Raw genomic sequence first — 20,506 nt, 5'->3', positions numbered from 1 at the left:
AATAACAACCCTCTTTAAAAAAGTAAATTTGATAAATCAGAGTGTGATGATTCCTCAAACTAATGGGAAAAGACTGAGACTAAGTGGTAAATAAATGAACTTTGCATTTCTTTTCCACTGGAAATTTCAAAAGTATAATTTACATTACCATTAGAAACACAATTATTTATCAAGTGACAACATATAAATGTTTGTACGGTGTGTAGGAACATAAATAGGAGGACGACATATGGCTTACTGAGCCAGAGCCATCATTCTTTAAAACAACGAATGATCATGGCCTGAAAACCAGTTGGCATCTGCAATGATTCAATTATTAGATTCTGAAACAGCAAGTAGTTTGACAATATGAACCAACACATCTGTTATTGCTCATGGAATTGCCAAATTTAACATGCTACATTGCAAACAACATCTGAGCTTGTCCATTTTATGGATGCACAGTTTCACTCCTGTTACATCCAGGACAATTTTGATTTTCTGCTGTAAGTTTACTCACTGAGCTGGAAGGTTCGTTTTCCGATGTTTCGTCACCATATTAGGTAACATACTAACATCATCAGTGAGTCTCCGGTGAAGCACTGGTGTCATGAACTGCGTTGTGTGTGTTTAGGTTTCTTTGGATTGGTGATGTCATTTTTTTGTGGTGGTGATGTCATTTCCTGTTCTTTTCTCAAGGGGTGATAGATGGGATTCCAATCGATGTGTACATTGGTAGAGTTTGGGTTGGAATTCCATAAGACACAGGAGTGGAAGTAAGACCATTCGGCCCATCGAGTCCACTCCGCCATTCAATCATGGCTGATGGGCATTTCAACTCCATTTACCCACATTCTCCCCGTAGCCCTTAATTCCTCGAGACATCAAGAATCTATCAATCTCTGCCTTGAAGACATTTAGTGTCCACTGCACTCTGCGGCAATGAATTCCACAGGCCCACCACTCTGGCTGAAGAAATGTCTCTGCATTTCTGTTCTGAATTGACCCCCTCTAATTTTAAGGCTGTGTCCATGGGTCCTAGTCTCCTCGCCTAACGGAAATAATTTCCTAGCGTCCACCCTTTCCAAGCCATGTATTATCTTGTACGTTTCTATTAAGTCTCCCCTTAATCTTCTAAACTCCAGTGAATACAATCCCAGGATCCTCAGCCGTTCTTCGTATGTTAGACCAACCATTCCAGGGATCATCCGTGTGAATCTCCGCTGGACACGTTCCAGTGCCAGTATGTCCTTCCTGAGATGTGGGGACCAAAACTGGACACAGTACTCCAAATGGGGCCTAACCAGAGCTTTATAAAGTCTCAGTAGCACAACAGTGCTTTTATATTCCAACCCTCTTGAGATAAGTGACAACATTGCAGAATTGAGAGAATTCTTGACTAGCACTCCCAGATCCCTTTGTACTTTGGCTTTACGAATTTTCTCACCGTTTAGAAAGTAGTCTATGCTTTTATTCTTTTTTCCAAAGTGAAAGACCTCGCATTTGCTCACGTTGAATTCCATCAGCCATTTCCTGGACCACTCTCCCAAACTGTCTAGAACCTTCTGCAGCCTCCCCACTTCCTCAGTACTACCTGCCTGTCCACCTAACTTCGTATCATCAACAAACTTCGCTAGAATGCCCCCAGTCCCTTCATCCAGATCACATTCCTGAGTGTGTCTGTGTGGCTTGTCCGAGATGGATGTGTTGTCCCAGTCAAAATGGTGCCCTTCCTCATCTGTATGTAAGCATACTAGGGATAGTGGGTCATGTGTTTTTGTGGCTACTTGAGGTCCATGTATGCTGGTGGCTAGTTTTCTGCCTATTGGCCAATGTAGTGTTTGTTACAGTTCTGGCAAGATGTTTTGTAAATAATTCTGGTTTTGCTTGTTGTCTGTATTGGGTCCTTCAAGTTCATTACCTGCTGTTTTAGTGTGTTGGTGGATTTGTGGGCTACCATGATACCAAAGGTCTGGTAGCCCACAAACTAACCAACATTCTAAAACAGCAGCTATAGACTCACTACAGACAACAAACAAAACCAACGTTATTGACAAAATACCTTGCAAGAACTGTAACAAACACTACATTGGATAAATAGGCAGAAAACTAGCCACAAAAAGATATGACCCACTACCCCCAGTATCCTTACATACAGATGAGGAAGGACACCACTTTGACTGGGACAACATATCCATCCTCGGACAAGCTAAGCAGACACGCATGAGGATTCCTAGAAGCATTGCATTCCAACTGGAACTCTATCAAAAAGCACATCGACTTAGACCCCATCTATCACCCTCTGAAAAGAGCAGGAAATTACATCACTAACCTAAGGAAACCTAAACACATAAATAGGAAAAGGGCCATAGCACCAGTGCTTCACTGGAGGTTCACTAATGATGTTACGTAGTACGATGACAAAATATCTGAAAACGAACTTCGCTCACTGAGTTGCAAGCTTACATCCAGAACCTCAACCTGAACTACAAATCTTCTCCAAACTCATCAAAATGGTCCAATTTGTGTTTCATGGATTAAATCCAGTTCCAAAAAACAGTAACAAAGTATAGTACATCATACACTTCAGCAAAGATTCCTAGCAAGGACAAGTATTCTACGAGAAGACTAGACTGAATGAGAGAGATAACATTTGTATGAGCACATCAAAAGATTTTGGTGAAAACCAAATACAACAGAAAAGCTGAAAAAAAGTTCTTAGACTAACAGAAATAATAGCAAGTTTTCGTCAATTGCTCATCCCAGGATGTTGCGTCTGTAGATCTTAAAGAATTTCAGACAATTCAGTCAACACAAGGCATGGGACCAGAGTCACAGATAAACTAGGTCAGGTAGGAGATTTTTTTTTAGGAAAAAAACATTAGAGAAGCACTGGAGATTTTATAACAATTAAGCAACATTCATGTTCATTCTTCTCTATTACAACCAAGCAAACATCCAATTGTCTGATTTCAGTTGTATGATATCATGTTGGAATTGAACATTCAGTCTGATTAATTATGGATCTTGAGCATTTTATCCTCCTCTATTAACATTTCTTGGTGTGCTATTATGGTCAGTACAGGAACGTAACTTGGAATTTTAAGACTGAGAAATATTTTACAATATAGCATTGTACATGTGACATGTAGTTTTAAACTGGCAAAACTAGTTGCTGCTAGAAATAGCAAGTACATTACAGATTTTAATAAAAAGCCATAGAAGTTCATGTAGTAGCAAAGTTTTACCAGACTATATCACATTTAGTAAGCTCCATAATTCATCAATATTAAGATCATATGATTGAACTAATTCTGGTTATAATCAAAATATTACAAAATTCTTACCTGTTTGGTTTGTTGTGGTGCCTTATCTCGGTTGGGTGGCGAGAGTGGTATGTCAGCATGGATTGAACCAATAGGAGTTGGCTGAAATTAATGATATTTGGACACATTACAAATATCTCCAATTTAATCCCTCCCTCAGTTTCCATCATTTCTCTTTTGCCAAGAGTTAGAAAACAGAATTCTCTGGCATTCATTCAGATGATGATTCATCACGTAAGCTTTGATAGCAAGTGTTGACATGCTAAGATATCATTAAAACCTGCGGCTTCCTCCCTCCTTGGATGTCAATAAATCCATACTTCACAGCAGGAATCACTAGATAGCAAGAAGAGATCACACTGGGCAGGTTTTCTGAGAGAGTGTTATGATCACATGATGGCAATATTGGAAAGTCATATTCCAGTGAGAGTTGGCCTTGACAGACCAGTTTTACTTTTGGAGTCACATTGCCATAAAGCATGGAACCAGACCCTTCTGTCCAACTCCTCCATATCAACCAGATATCTTAAATCAATCTAGTCCCATTTGCCAACACTTTGTCTATATCCCTCCAAACCCTTCCTATTCATTTACCCCTCCAGATGCCTTTTAAATGCTGCAATTGTCCCAGACTCCACCAATCCCTCTGGCTGCTCAATCTATACATGCACTACTCTCGGTGTGAAAAAGTTGTCCCTTTGGCCCCTTTTAAATCTTTCCTGTCTCACACTAAACTTATGCCCGGTAGCACTCTGGACTCCCCCATCCCAGGGGAAAGAATTGTCTATTCATCCAATCCATACCCCTCATGATTTTGTTTATTAACCTCTATAAGGTCACTACTCAGCCTCCAATGCTCCAGGGAAAGCAGCCCCAGCTTTTTCAGCCTCTCCCTATAGCTTAAATCCTCCAAACCTGGCAACATTCTTGTAAATCTTTTCTGAACCCTTTCAAGTTTCACAACATCCTTCCTATAGGAGGGAGACCAGAATTGCACACAATATTCTTCAAGTGGCTTAACCAAAGTCCTGTACAGTGAGCTCCCAACTCCTATACTCAATGTTTTATTTATCTTGCAAAAACTTATCTACCACTGCCCTAAATACTTTGTGGTCTACTCTTCACAAATCTCTGGGTTAAAGAATCCCAGACATTCACTACCCTCAAATGAGGAGGGATTCCTTCCCATCTCTGTTTTAATCCACGTTCCCTTAAACTGTAATTTGAGATTCTGCCACTGGTGTAAACATCTCAACATCTACCCTGTAATCCCCATCAGAATCTTGATGCTTCCATAAGATCACCCTCATTTTTCTAAACTCTAACGAATAAAATGTATAACTTGTTTAGCTGTTCTTGGTAAGCAATCCCTTCACTGTAGGAATCAGTCTCATGAATCTCTTCTGAATTGCCACTAATGCCAGTATATCCTCTCTCAAATGGAGGGATGAAAACTGTACATACTAGTCCACATGCAACCTCTTCAACGCTCTTGAGTTGTAACAAGACTTCCTTATTTTTAAGCACTAATCACCTAGCAACAGAGGCCAAAGTTACATTTGTCCTTTTAATCACTTGCTGTACCTGCATGATAACTTAGAGTTTCATTCATGACACCACTCAGATCCTGCTCGGCTACTCATTTACAATAAGTTTTATATCTACACATATCCTTATGCATAATATGGCCTCTTATATATTTTTCTTTTTAAAATTACCCATTGCGACTGCATGCCTAGAAGAACACCACCTAGATTCCTCCGTGATGCACTTTTTTGGGAGTCTCTTTTTATGTAAATAATAATCTGCATTTTGATTCTTCCGAGCAAAGTGTATAACGTCACACTTCCTGACATTAAAACTCTATCTTTCAAGTCTTTGCCCACCCACTCAACCTATCTATAGCTCCTTGAGATTCCTTATGTACTCCTCACAGCATGTCTTCCCACTTATTTTTGCATCATCAGCAAATACTCTCTGCCCACTCCTCCAATTTACTAACAGATAGTAAATAACTCAGATTTGCAGGCTGATCCTTGTGGCACCCAACTCATTACATTTTACCAATCTGAAAAAAGATGACCCATTAATCCAGACTGTTTTGCATGCATTAACCAATCCTCAATCCATACTAATACATCACTCCCAATACCATGAACTCTTGTGCATTAAAGCTTTAGGTGTCACCTTCCCTCAGAAGTCTGTAAGTGCGATTTCCCTTTCACTAAACCATGTTGACCGTTTGATTGTGTTCAGCTTTTCTAAATGTCCGCTTATTTCTTCCCTCATAATAGACCGTAACATTTTCCTTACAGATGAGGTGAGGCTAACTGGTCCACAGATTATCATTCTGTTTTGTGCCATTTTTGATCAGTGTGTCACATTATGGGTTCTCTAATCAATTTGAACCCTCACAGAATCTTGAGAGTTTAGCATATTTTGATCAATGCCTCCATTTTCACTGGAACCAATTCCTTTTATTCCTTCCCTTGCATATAGGTTATCAAGTCCTGCCAATCTGTCTGCCTTCAGTTCAACTAGTTTACCCAATATTTTGCTCCTTGTGATGAAGGCAGTCACAAGATCTTTCCACCCATTAGCACCTTACTTATTAGTTATCTTTGGGATGTTTATAGTGTCTTTTATCACGAATACCCATTTAAAGTAGCAGTTCAAATTATCTACCACATTTCTGTTCCCTATAATAAATTCCCGAGTTGCAGCCCCCAAGGTTCTCACACCTATTTTAGTTATTCTCTTTCTCTATGTATGTAGAAACTCTTGCTGTTTTACCTGTATACTTCTTGGTACTTTGCTTTTATAAATAAATTCTCTTCTTTATTGTCTTTTCAGTTATCTGCTGTTAGTTCCTAAAAATTCCCAATCCTCTGTCTATTTCTAGTTTCTACCACTTTGGGTACTCTCCTAGAGTTTCATTTTTCACTGGAATACATTTTTGCCGAGAGTGTTATGAAATATTTGCTTAAGATATCTGCCATGTCTCATTCACTGGCTTTCCTCTTAGTATCTTTACTCAGTTCTCTTTAGAAACTTACTTAACACTACTGATGAGTAAATCTCAACTTCCTGAGCACTTCAATTATCTCTCCAGAGAGCTTAGCTCATCATTCAACTTAAATTATGCTTTCTTGGAAATGCTATTGTGAACTCAGTGTTCGAAATGACTGATCTTTTTAAGAAGTCACCTTCAGAGAACTGAAAACAAAAATCCATTTATCCTCTACTTTGAAATCCAAGTTACCAAATAATATTACAAGTCTTCATCACACAAGGGACAATGCAGTTAACTGAAATTAACTTTCAAATCTGCACTGCTCAGCACTGTTACAGTTACGCATCGTGCACAAATACAATAAATGTGATTGAAGACAGAAATTCCAGGTTTTTAGATAGAAAACCAACAGGAAACATACTCAGGAAATAATTGACATCAAATAATCCAGGGTAAAAGTGGAGATTATCAAGCTAGGAATTATAATAATCAACACAGGTGACTGGAACAGCAAATATGAAACCACAATGTTGAAATATACCGCTAACTAGTGATGGAAAGACTGTGAATTTTTTATTTTATATATGTATATATGTGTGTGTGTGTGTGTGTGTGTGTGTGTGTGTGTGTGTGTGTGTGTGTGTGTGTGTGTGTGTGTGTGTGTATATATATATATATATATATAACACACACATATATATACATACATATACACACACATACATATATAAAATAAAAAATTCACAGTCTTTCCATCACTAGTTAGCGGTATATTTCAACATTGTGGTTTCATATTTGCTGTTCCAGTCACCTGTGTTGATTATTATAATTCCTAGCTTGATAATCTCCACTTTTACCCTGGATAATTTGATGTCAATTATTTCCTGAGTATGTTTCCTGTTGGTTTTCTATCTAAAAACCTGGAATTTATATATATATAAAAAAAAGAACTTGACATCTAAATGCCAAGAAAGCCCTAAAAAACAAAAAGGTCATTTTGGAAGTGGATCCGAATTTATGCATAGACACACATAGAAAACTTTCATTTAATCCAAACTGACCTAATAGCAAAGTTTTCTTTCCACAAAGGTCTGAACAGACACAAACAGACCCAAACGGACTATGGCGAATCCAAATACCAAATGTAGCCTTTATCTAAAAACCCCCTAGTCCAAGGATTTTGAAAAAAAAATTCTCAACTTGTATTAGTTAGTTATTTTTGGAGTTTGACTTTTTGAATTTGAACTAGTGACATAGGGACTGTGCATGGTTGAAATATAATGATTGATTTTTAAATATTTCTGCAGCTATTGAGCTATCTTTTCGTGTGCGCCTTGGAATTTTGGCAGCTAAGGGAATTTGTTTAAACTGGGAGAGCTTATGAACTACAGTAAATATTGCATTAAACTTTCAGATTTAAGATTCTGGAATTTTTGGGTGGCTTGGGGACAAACCAATACCTCAGAAAACAGTTTCTTACTTTTAGTTGGGGTGAGTTCTGCAAGGCTGTTAGCTAAAACTGAATGTGTAAAGTAGTGGAACTGGAGAAATAATTTAGAATTGTTAAAAATAATTTCTTTGTGTAAGGTACGTAGTTTAAAATGCTCCAGCCCAGATGCGTTTGGTTAAAATCCAGAAGGAATTATGCGAATCTAAGTCAGTCTAAATTTTGGTGACATGCTAAATTGAAGAGGAGACTATCAGATTCTCAAAAATGGGAACTGAAGCCACAATTAAATCAAATCCCATGACAGGTGGAAGAATGAATTGTCTCTCGGATTTATTTATTTAATTCTGTAAAGCAGAAACCCATAGATTCTACAATGGGATATCATAGCAATTAATTAAATTGTATTTTTACTGTGCGTTTTAGAGCCTTTAAATGGATGCTCTACGTAAATAGTTCAGTTTATTCTATTTATATTCACTTACTTAGCATAACAAATTTATGTTTTATTGTTAAAACAAAACCTGCAGCAGTGATCCTTTACATTTCTGTGAAGGTCCATCATATTACAGGCAAAAACAAATACCGTCTAACAGGCCTGATCAGACTCTAGGATCTGAACATCATCAGTTGGGATCAGAACAAATGCAATGGTCTATGCCCAAAATGTTAACTGATGAACGCGCTGGTTATTTCACACCTTAAATATTGAACTCCATTTCCAAAACCATGGGGAAACAATCAAATTCTAGACATGAAAACAATGTTTAACCTAGCATCAGAAAAAGTGCGCTTCAAGGAAGTTTTAAGAAAAACATGGACTCAAGCATTTGGGGTGCTACAAGAGTGAACAGTGGGTCAGCAAGAAGAAAACTAAATAGAAAAGAAAGGATTGATCCTTTGAACTGCTTCAAATTAAAGCACGATTGCAAAGCAAAGAATCATTCGGCAGAAAATGGTAAATGGCAAGCTACATCTGTGGGTGATTTAACAGCATTAGAATGTATCTACAGGACAGTTACCAGAACGATTCCTAGTTTAAAAAGAGCCTCAGCTCACGGTCTATTTCCTGAAAAGGTCTTGGTCGATATACTTTAGAACCATACAGATAAAGATGGCTTGTTGAGAGGAAAGGGACTTGGTAGCATCCCTGTGGATAGATGCTTTCAGTGTTATAATTGGAGGAGGACCAGGAAAATTGACATTTAGGGTATATAAGAGTAGGAATAGATAGGCTATTTGGCACTTCTTTTCCCAAAGAAAAGTGCGCCTGAGAATACACTGCTAGATGGTATGATAGTACAGATTCACTATACCTAAAGAGGGAGCTGCACTTTTCAAGGCTGGAGTAGAGGCTGGATTATGTAGGGAGGTGTTTTTTCTATGTAACATTATGCATCTCTTAGATCTGTTTAGCGATCATGATGAGATATAAATCTGGACTGTAATCACAACACAGGGAAGAGAAAGTGCATGTTAAAGACTTCTTACAGTGGACGAGATGCAGCACTTCTGCTGTTTGTGGCCATCAAGTAGTTCTGTAGAAGTTTTTGAACCATAGGCAGTAGACCTGGCTTTCATTTTGTTGCCATTTTAACCTACATAAAACCTGTTAAACCTGGCTGTAAATCGCAACATGTTTGCCAGTTAACGAAGTTTATTACGTTTCCAGGTCAGAATTTACCCTGAACGCAAGTTGAGTCCTGTGGCAGATTATCCATGATCTTGTTGAATGGTAGGAGAGTCTCGAGGAGTCAAATGGCCTACTCCTGCTCCTATTTCTTATGTTAACTGCTGTCATTTAAGTTCTGGTATGGGAGATGCTGAATTCAAATAATTCCTAAACATGTCAATTCTGAATAGTGTACATTTTGATGCATATTGGCTGCTCTTGGAAACACTTCCAAAGTAATAATTCTTTCTGCACAAGATTAGTGGAGTGCCTCAGGGGTTGGGTATTGGGCCCATTACTGTTTGTTATCAACAACAGATGAGAATGCACAAAGCTTGATGAGTAAGTTTGCTGATTACACTACAATAGGTGGTTTCGTGGACAGTGAGGAAAGTCGTCAGAAATTCAAGCAGGACGTTGATGAGCTGGGGGAGTGGGCTGAGAAATGGCAAATGGAGTTTAATACAGATAAGTGTGAGGACTTGCATTTTGAACAATCAAATAAAGGTAGCAGTTTCATAGTGAATGGTAAGGCATCAAGGAGTGTAATGGAACAGAGAGATCTTGGAGCTCAGGTTCATAGTTCTCTGAAAGTGGAGTCGCAGGTAGACAGGGTTGTGAAGGTGGCTTTTGACACACTGGCCTTCAGTCAGGTCATTGAGTATACAAGTTGGGAAGTTATGTTGCAGTTATATCGGACATTGGTGAGAGGGGAACCTCAGAAGTGTGTAAGATCATGAGATACATGGATGGGTGAATGCACTCAGTCTTTTTCTGATGGCTAGGCAGTCGAGGATTAGCTGGCATCAGTTTAAGGTTACAGGAGAAAGAATAAAAGAGAAGCTGAGGGGCATTTTTTTTAAACAGAGGGTGGTATGCATATGAAACGAGCTGCCAGTGAAAGTGGTTGAGATGGTACATTAACAACATTTAAAAGGCATTTGGACAAATACATGGATAAGAAATGATTAGAGAATATGGGTCAAGTGCAGGAAAATAGGGTTAGCTTGGACTGACAATTTGGTCGGTATGGACCAGTTTGGGCCAAAGAGCCTGTCTCTGTGGTGTAGGACTCTATCAGATGGCAAATGCTAGATTACTCAATTACAAAGGGCATCACCTGAACTTAAATTTTGATGTATGGTCAGAACAATTATTTGTGAGATAATGATCAAAAATTAGAATTCACAGGCAACTTTTCTGTTCTCAAAATAAAAAAAGATACAATGATGATTGTTGTGGTTTTACCTTTATATAGGTTGAAAATATGTGCAGTTATACTCGAGAACCTGTTGCCCTGCACGTCTCAGATGCTCTCCAATCGACCAGCTGAGACACACTGGCAGCAAAAGTTAAAATCAGACATGGATTGAAATTGAGATTCTGAAACGTATTAGGTGACTATTTTCTTGCAGATTTCAGGGGCTGAGACCAAGAGAAGTTGATTAATTTTAAAATATCTGTCAAAACTTATAAAATACTTACTAGTGGTTTTCCAACCCAGTCATATTCATAATCAAACACAAAACCATTTTTATCAAACAAATCAGTGAAGAGTTTTCGCAGATATTCATAGTCTGGTTTTTCAAAAAAATCAAGTCTTCGTACATAGCGGAGGTATGTTGCCATTTCTTCTACAAAAGAAATTAAAATTTAGAATGAATATTACACCTAGTTATATTCATAAACACACCTCAAGAGAAAGAACAAATCGAGTGCAAAGTAGAATCAGATAATTTTACCTGGATGCATCTAAGCTGTTTTCTATTGAGTCCTTAGACATCTATATTAGCAGTTAAATCATGAAGCAGATATATAGATATATATATATATATACACACACACATATATATACATACACACACACACACACACACACACACACCCCCCCCTGGTCCCTACGGAATGCCTTAAAATCATTTATTTATCTTCACATTCTGAAAAGTAATTTTTTTATCTGTCCTGTTACATTTTAAGTATATCGTTTAAAGTCACTGAGAATTAAAATTTATGTGGGGAAAGATATGGACCAAAATTACATTCATTTTTAAAAAGTATACAATTTGTGAGCCCAAGCCCCATTCCAGAGACTGAATGCTCAAACTAAACAAACACTTGGACAAATATGACTAAGAGCTAACATGAATTTATAAAAAGGAAGAAACAAGTAATCTAGCTGAAGTTTTTGAACATGTCATGAATGTACTACAGTTCCTATAAATAACACCTATATGGACTTCCAGAAGGTATTCAAAAGTGCTTCACATCTGATACTTGGTGTGCATATGGGATTAGAAGCAACACATGATATGGGTAGGGAATTGCTTAGGAGACAGAAAATACAGAATAGAATAGTGGTGTTCCCTAGAGATCTGGACAAGAGCTTCAAATTTCATTAAGATTAGAGCAAGGAATAGACACATATCTAAATTTCTCACGAAAGTCTGGTGGCAAAATTTGTGAATGGCTAAGATAGCAAAGGGTCACTGATAGATTAACTGATCAAACAAATCTAGTGATCAAAGACAACATTGGTAAACTGAGGTCGTCCATTTTGGAACCAATAAATATTTCCTAAATTGGACACAGCTGGGAACTGCGGAGAGGGATTTAAGAGATGAATACACAACGAAAGAGTTCGGTGCATTGAAGAGCAATGTCAAAAAGCAATACGCCCTGCTACACCCACACCCAAAATAACGGTAGAGATTAGGTCAATTAAGTGTCCAAACTAAGATGAGTAGATATTCATCTCAACCCAAATCCCCAAGTTATCCAAGGGAAACTCAATCACAGGGCGACCAGAAAAAAAGTCACCCCTCTAAGCGGAATCAGTGCCAAATCACAGCCTGGCTTTCACATTTGGGAATATATACCAGGAATAGGCATGTTCACCCTTCCAGATCATCTCAATACCACTTAGCCAGTCATGAATTTTAAGGAATACTGGTCTTCAGAAACCTAGCAAACACTGTCATGAACCTGCTCAAGTGATTGAGCTTTCATAGTCCTCTGGGATACAGTTTTCCCAAATACTCAACTCCGTGAAGAAGTTAAAACTCATTGCAATCTAAAAATGACTTGCCCCTTATCCTGAGACTTTTTTTGGTTCTGGACTCACCGACAAGAGGAACTCTTCACCCTGTCACACTAGAAGAACCTTTCAAATTTCAAATAGATCAGCTCTCATTCTTTGAAAGGCTAGAGAATACAGGGAAACAGTGCGTGACTGGAGGAGCACTGAGCATTTGGGAAGTGGTAGTTGTCAGGAGGGCTTTTGTAGGATTCATGATTGCTGGTAGGGGTTGGGAAAGCTGTAAAAACCATGGGAGGCTCCAGGGAGGGCATTTGAAGAGGAAGCTGCATTAGAGGTATTTTGAGAGGGAGTAGGACAAAGAGGCAGAGGGTAAAGGATAGTTGGGGTTTGGGGGATGATAAGGAGTAATTTGGCTAAGGGAGATTCCAGAAGGCAGTGTGATTTCAGAAGGTGGCTTCAAGAGTGGAGAAGCATGCTGCTAACAGCTGGGATTATGGCAGAGGGAGAAGAAGCTCCCTCCAGAGGGATGGTGAGGAGGTAAGGTGCTAGAAAGAGTGCCAGGACTTTGGCCCAGTCAGTGATGGAACAATGATATATAGCTCCAAGATGGAACTTGGAGGGGTACTTTCAGGTGTTACAACTCCCATGCATTTACTTTCTCCTCCTTCTAGTTGATAGGCTATAGAAGTCATAGATTAGGAAAGTGTTGTCAATATGGATCCAAGACAGGTAAAAATAAGCTAAATGAATGGTTGCAAAGGCCCAAGGGGCTAAATGACCTAACCATGTTCTTATGAAACTCATAAGACATTGTGCATTGTCAGAAGCGCTGGCCTTTGAATGAGCTATTACAGCAAAAAACCATCTGCTCAATGCAGCGTTTAGATGGATGTTAAAGATGCCATGGACTCTACCCGAAGAACGTGAAACATCTCCAGATGTCATGGGAAACATTCCTCTCTCTCTCAACAACAATATAAGTGAGCTGAGCTTAATTGTCAGGGTATTTGTTAACTTTATTGTACATAAAATAGCTGATGTGTTTCTTACATAGCTACAGCAACAGCACTTCAGAATACAGAGGACCCTCTATTATCTGGCAATATCGCAATGTTATCCAGCATTTGATTAACCGAACAAAATACTCCCCCCATCCATGTGCTTCAGATAATCGAGTTTCCTCTGTGGCTCATTGTAGATGCAGCAAAATGTTTCAGAGGTAATAAGGTGCCACGTTAATGAAAATCTTTCATTCTTTGTAGAGGTTGCAGGATGGTCTAATAAAGAAGGATTCAAACCTGGGAAATTGTCACATAAGACTTCAATTGGCGTTGCTCGTTTGGTGTCACCTATTTTCTGATACCTCTCTTTTAAAGTATCAGCCTATAACAGACAGAAGATAATCATAGGTAAAATTAGATACAGTTTGACCTTTAAAACAACGTTCTGCAAATAATTTGCATGATACAAGATTTGAGATATTAATATAAGCTGTGACTCGGAGTAAAAAGTCTGCCACCTAAATTGTAATGACTCAAGTGTGAAGACAATGTGAAATCTAAGATTTTTAATAGATGCTGGATAAGTACATGGATGGTAATTTTGAAGTGACATAGATACCTTTATCCACTATTTCATATATAAGATTGGAAATTAATTACAGCAATGTCAGCAAACAGGAACTTGCACAACGCTCTTCAGTTTGTTTAATTTGATCACTATCCTGTGAAATAAATACATTTGTACCCACAGCCAAATACTGTGAACACGTTTCACCTTCTCAATATAAAATAATGACTAGCAGCTACTCAATCATGCACACATACTACAACAGGTTCAGATCTGAATGGTGAATATTAGGACACAAACGGTCAGTTTTTGGTAACAGTAAGATTTATTTAACTACAACATATGTTGAGAATGAATATGCACCATGAAACAAACATATTTTACCTGAACATCGCTGAGATAACAGTTTATAAATCAAGTAAATGCATCATATACATTGAATTTTGAAAAAGTCAAAAGCAAAACTAGGTATTTATTACAAAAGTTACTGGAAGCTTGCACCCAATGGAATGGTGTTTATAATACTTTAATTTACTTCGTTGTCAACATTTCTAAAAGAACTGAAACATACTACAGTAATTTAGTATAAAGAGAAAATCAAGCAATAACGTAACTCAGTTCAAGATAATATGAAAAGGAATTGAATGAACTGCAGACAGGAAGTGTATCCATAACACCTTAGAAACTTAACTAAGTAAATTAGGCAGTGTGCAGATGGCACTGCAGATTTTAAATTTAGGATTAGGAGATGGCACAAGGCAGGATGACACGAGGCACACAGGCACAAAGATGGCTGCTGAGCCATCAGTTGGCCACTTGACACAAGATGCTGCTGGACCACAACCACGGTGGCACAGTGGTTAGCACTGCTGCCTCACAGTGCCAGAGACCCGGGTTCAATTCTCGCCTCAGGCGACTGACTGTGAGGAGTTTGCACATTCTCCAGGTGTCTGCGTGGGTTTCCTCCGGGTGCTCCGGTTTCCTCCCACAATCCAAAGATGTGCAGGTCAGGTGAATTGACCATGCTAAATTGCCCATAGTGTTAGGCGAAGGGATAAATGTAGGGGAAGGGGTCTGGGTGGATGGTGCTTTGGTGGGTCGGTGTGGAATTGTTGGGCCGAAGGGCCCGTTTCCACACTAAGTAATCTAATCTAATCTAAAAATATGGAGAGAGAAGCAGAGCAAACACAAACACTGTCTAGGGCTCCCAGAATGCCAGCACAATGCACTCACAACCTAGTTTAGTTTAAGGCAGGTGGGGTACAGAATACATGTGAGTAGCATATACTGCCCGACGAAATGTCTGGGTCCAGCCAACACCTTTGATAGAAATGCTAACTGCTTGATACGAACTCAGTACAAAATGATAATAGCAGTGCTGCAGTAATCGTCCCTTTCAGGAAGAATGATTAACACCCATTACTATAGTAATGGACTTCGGCGCAGACGTTGAAACGGACAATGACCCCACCGAAACTATTAACAATTTTGCAATGTTCACAATAAATAAACCATGTTATAGAGACACTAACTGCATCACTGATCTATTTTTATCACAAAATGTATAAAAAGTATCTTGAGACATGTGCTCCGGATTGAGAGAAAACTCACAACTGACCACTGTGCTGTTGGTAGCTTTCTCTATCCAGAGCTCTGCTATTTCCTTGTACAATAAACTCTGTTGCTGTTGCTGTTGCTCAGACTCTGACTCCAAGGCTGGTGATTTTTCCCTCAACAAAACTAATTACCTCACCTTTCTGGCAGGTGAAAAGTAGACTTCTGAAAAATACTTGAATTGAATGATTTTCCTGTTTGCCTCAAAAAAGTGATGATATATCCTCTTTTTACTGTTCAGCAAGTCTAACCTTGGTGACAGTAGAGAATGAAGGGCTCTGGCCCGAAACGTCGAATTTCCTGTTCCTTGGATGCTGTCTGACCTGCTGTGCTTTAACCAGCAACACATTTTCAGCTCTGATCTCCAGCATCTGCAGACCTCACTTTTTACTTACTGACAGTAGAGAATTCCAGGAAATCCCCCCAGTAACAATGAGGATCCAAGTATGCCAAAGGTAGGACTGGATGCAATTTAGAAACAATGGCATTGCCATGACATTGCTCGTCTACTTTTATCCCCCATGATAGTGATTAGAGAGCTGGACAGTTTGGTGAATTACTACAATACTTCCTGCAGTAAAGGGGTGGATATTATATGCAAATAGGATGCTTTCTCCTGGACACTGCTGATTTTAGATTTTGGGATTGCAGCTGGAGTATACAGGTGGACTAGGCAAAAGTGAGGACTGCAGATGCTGGAAACCAGAGTTTAGATCAGAGTGGTGCTGGAAAAGCACAGCAGGTCAGGCAGCATCAGAGGAACAGGAAAATCGACGTTTCAGGCAAAAACCCTTCATCATTCCTGAATGGCTATGGGCACCTGCCTGAGTCCCAGTTATGCCTGTCTCTTTATGGGGTATGTAGAACAATCCTTGTTCCAGTCTCACACTGGCCTCCTCCCACAACTCTCTTCAGTACATCAACATTTTCAGTGCTGTTTCATTCTCCTACCACTATCTTGAAAGCTGACTCCCATAGCTACCTTCACTGCAGGACATGGGGTGTGACAAGCTGTAAAGACTCCATCCCATTCTCTCCGCTCCTTTGCCTATGTCACATCTGCCTGGATGATGCCACCTTCCAAAACAGTATTGCTGACATAGCTTGATTCTTCCATGACCTTCCATTACCCACTGTGGTTGACAGGACCCTCAACTGCATCCAACCTATCACCCATGCTTCTGCCCTTGGCCCTTCCAATCACTCAGTGACCGGGTTCCCCTTGTCCTCACTTCTCATCTCACCAGCCTCCACATTCAAAGGATCATTTTCCGTCATTTCACACAACTCCAGCAGAATGCCATCACCAAACTTATCCTCCCCCTCACTCGCCTGCCTGCGCTGCCTGCATTTCGCAGGGATTGTCCCCTCCAGGACACCCTAACTCATTCCACAATCAACACCACTACCCCCTCCCCACAGCAACTTCTTATCTAAAATGCAGAAGGTGCAACACCTGCCACTTCACCTCCTCCTTGCTCACCATCCAAGAGTCTGAACAGTCTTTAAATGTGAAGCGGCATTTTACCTGTATCACTTCAAAATAAAAAGTGTGTATTCTATTTGCTGCACTCAATGTGGCTTATGCAAACTAGGTGACCACTTTTTAGAACATCTCCCATCTGTGCACAAGGATGACCCCAACCATCCCACAGCCGGTCATTTTAACACAGCATCTTGCTTGCGTGCCCACGTGTCTATTCTTGGTACTCTGCAGTGCTCCAGTGCGGACTGGAGGAACAACATCTCATTTTCAGGCTAGGTAATTTACAGCCTTTGGGACTTGATATAGAACTCAACACCTTCAAATTGTGAACCAACTCCCACTTCTTCCCTTTCTTTTAGATGGTTACATTCTGTTATAATGTCCTCTAACCTCCAACTTCCCATCCCATCCCAGTGGGACTGCTTGTTCTTTCAAATCTGGCAAGAGATGCGCATTGTTCTGCAACTGTCACATTCCGATCACTTAATCGGAACTACCAAAATCTTTTCTCCACCAGCAACCAACACACACTACTCCTGCCGCCGCCAAACTACAGCTTAAATGCTGTCTCCTCCACACTTCACTTCAGCTCAAAATGTTAGCTTGCTGTCTCTCTATGGATGCTATCGGACCCATTGTGATCTCCAGCATTTATCATAGAGTCAGAGAGATGTACAGCACGGTAACAGATCCTTCTGTCCAACTCGCTCATGCTGACCAAATATCTGAAATTAATCTTGTTCCATTTGTCAGCACTTGGCCCATACCCTTCTAAACCCTTCCTGTTCATGTATCCATCCAGATACTTTTTTAAATGTTGTAACAGTACCAGTCTCCACCACTTCCTCTGACAGCTCATTCTATTTACGCACCACCCTTTGCATGAAAAAGTTGCCTGCGGTCCCTTTAAAATTTTTCCCCTCTCACCCTAAACCTATGCCCTCTAGTTCTGGACTCGCCCAAAACAGGAAAAAGACTTTGTCTATTCAGGAGAAAGTGAAGACTGTAGATGCTGGAGAAAGATTCCAAAAATGTGGTAGTGGAAAAGCACAGCAGGTCAGGCAGTATCTGAGCAGCAGGAGAGTCAGCATTTTGGGCAGAAGCCAGATTCCTGATGAAGGGCTTATGTCTGAAACATCAACTCTCCTGCTCCTCGGATGTTGCTTGACCTGCTGTGCTCTTCCAGCACCACATTTGTCTATTTATCCTCTCCATGCCCCTCATGATTTTATAAACATCTAAAGATCACCTCTTATCATCTGAAGCTCCAGGGAAAAGAGCCACAGCTTATTCAGCCTCATCCTACAGCTCAAATCCTTTCGGTGGAGTATACCTTCATACTCTTGACTTTTATCTTGTAGAGGAAAAGAAAAACTTAGAAAAGTCTTTATCACATGTCACTTGTGCATGTGCAGTGGCTGTTCCGGTTAATGGTAATTCACGAGAGGTTGATAGCAGAAGACTGAATGAAGTGGTTCCATTGAACTTGAGTTGGTTGATCTCCTACTTTGGATAAAGGTCTTGGATTTATGTTATGCAAATGACATGTGCAACTGCCCAACCAAATAGTGCAGTAGTCATATTAATGGAGGAGTAATCTAGAGGCGAAGACTAATTAACCAGAGAACATGTAGAGGCATAGATATTGAATTTAATTAGAAGTTCTACATCACCTAGATAGGATATTAGATTAGATTAGATTCCCTACAGTGTGGAAACAGGCCCTTTAGCCCAACAGATCCACAGCTACCCTCCGAAGAGTAACCCACCCACTGACTAATGCATCGAACACGATGGGCAATTTAGCATGGCCAATTCACTTGACTGCACATCTTTGGATTGTGGGAGGAAACCGGAGCACCCCGAGGAAACCCACACAAACACGGGGAGAAAGTGCAAATTTCGCACAAACAGTCGCCTGAGGCTGGAATCAAACCTGGGTCCCTAGCGCTGAGAGGCAGCAGTGCTAACCTCTGAGCCACCGTACTGCCCCTCAGATAGAGGCATGAAACCTTCATGAGCATAGCATGCTAACAGAAGGTAAGTATGATGTCAGTCTATACTGTATTTTGCAGTTGAAAAAATGAACTGAACTAATAATGTTTATATAAAAATGGCCACCAAATTTAAAACTAATTGCTTTGATTTTCATTTCTATTCAGTGGCCTGTTCAGAGTGCTATTAAAAGAAAGTATCACGAGCAACCTGCATGTGCTGAATCATGTAATCACAGCTCTAAATGCAAATCAGATTAAAGGATTTGGAAACTCGTTCCCTCATTATCCATCTTTCAGCATTAAAAAATGGCTTCTTGAAACACAAGAGAAGGATGCAGAGATGGTCGAAAAAAGTTGACAGAAAATCTATGGGTTTCTGCTTTACAGAAAGAACTGCTTTATTTAATTCTGGTCTCAAAGTTCAAACTCAGTCTAAATCACATTTAAAATAGCAAACTACGGGGAGGAACAGTTCTCAAAATGCAACTGGCACATTAAGAATGTCTGATGGTAAATCGAATCTCACACTTAGAATCCCCGCAAGCAGTAACAATCTAGAATTCTGGATTTCAATCTATTGCTGGTTAATACAAAATGGAAATTAACCACACTGTCTGTAAGAAGGAAAATACAAAATAATTCAGTTCTATTTAGTGAGTAAGTCAGGAACAGCACTTCTGAAAGTACTTCACCTGCTCATCATTTTAGCAGCACTGGGAGCTGAAAGGGAAAAAAAAATATCAATTTATAAACATGGATAGTCCTGCCACCAATCGAAGGGGGAATAGTCTTGCATGTGCATGAGACCGCCAACTGATAATGCTTCTGTCTAGGCATAGACAGAGCTCCCCTCATGTTTTGGCACAAATAAACACTGCCACTTAGAAATGGGTTAACAAAAATGATACTTAATGTTAATAATACAATATTTAATTTCTCTTCCATGGAAATTAAGATAAAGTTGCTAGCTCGTTGAGTTGAATCTGTTCAATTTCTTTAGTGATGTCATGTCGCAGAATGATTAACATGTTAAATTATATGTTTGAAATGGATGTGAAAGAGAAATTGATTGCATAAATGCAACATTTTCACAGTCCTAACTAATGAGGTTTATATTGATCATTTACTTCCATGATTGGATTAAATCTGTTAGACTAGAATTTCACTCACCTTCAGACCTTGCCAAGGTAAACTACCACGCAGGAAGTACATAAACATGTGTCCTAATGCTTCAAGGTCATCCCTTCGACTTTGTTCTATGAAGAGAAAACAAAACAGTCAAATAAGCAAATTCACCTTGGCAAAGTTAACGAATTATTTAACTAAAGTAGTCCAGCCATTTGTTTAAGTAATGTGACATTTTTCA

The 20,506-nt window shown here is 39.5% G+C and overlaps 1 protein-coding gene across 4 annotated transcripts in view; it reads right to left on the bottom strand.

Moving 5' to 3' along the window:
* Nucleotides 1-20,506, bottom strand: part of LOC132829183 (casein kinase I) — a 119,110-nt gene that overhangs the window by 18,878 nt on the left and 79,726 nt on the right. For 2 of the 4 annotated variants that reach the window (XM_060846543.1, XM_060846545.1), the window contains exons 7-10: nt 20,311-20,396; nt 13,773-13,857; nt 10,923-11,071; nt 3,327-3,407 (exon numbers count right to left, since the gene is read on the bottom strand). In XM_060846543.1, coding sequence (XP_060702526.1) covers nt 3,327-3,407; nt 10,923-11,071; nt 13,773-13,857; nt 20,311-20,396 — 401 coding nt within the window. The remainder of the gene's footprint in view (nt 1-3,326; nt 3,408-10,922; nt 11,072-13,772; nt 13,858-20,310; nt 20,397-20,506) is intronic. The other 2 variants (XM_060846544.1, XM_060846546.1) reach the window with 1 other exon arrangement.

This window comes from Hemiscyllium ocellatum, chromosome 28, assembly GCF_020745735.1.
Source record: "Hemiscyllium ocellatum isolate sHemOce1 chromosome 28, sHemOce1.pat.X.cur, whole genome shotgun sequence".
Lineage (NCBI taxonomy): Eukaryota > Metazoa > Chordata > Chondrichthyes > Orectolobiformes > Hemiscylliidae > Hemiscyllium > Hemiscyllium ocellatum.
Note: the sequence above shows the minus strand (reverse complement) of the source record. Positions and strands in the feature narration are given on the sequence as shown.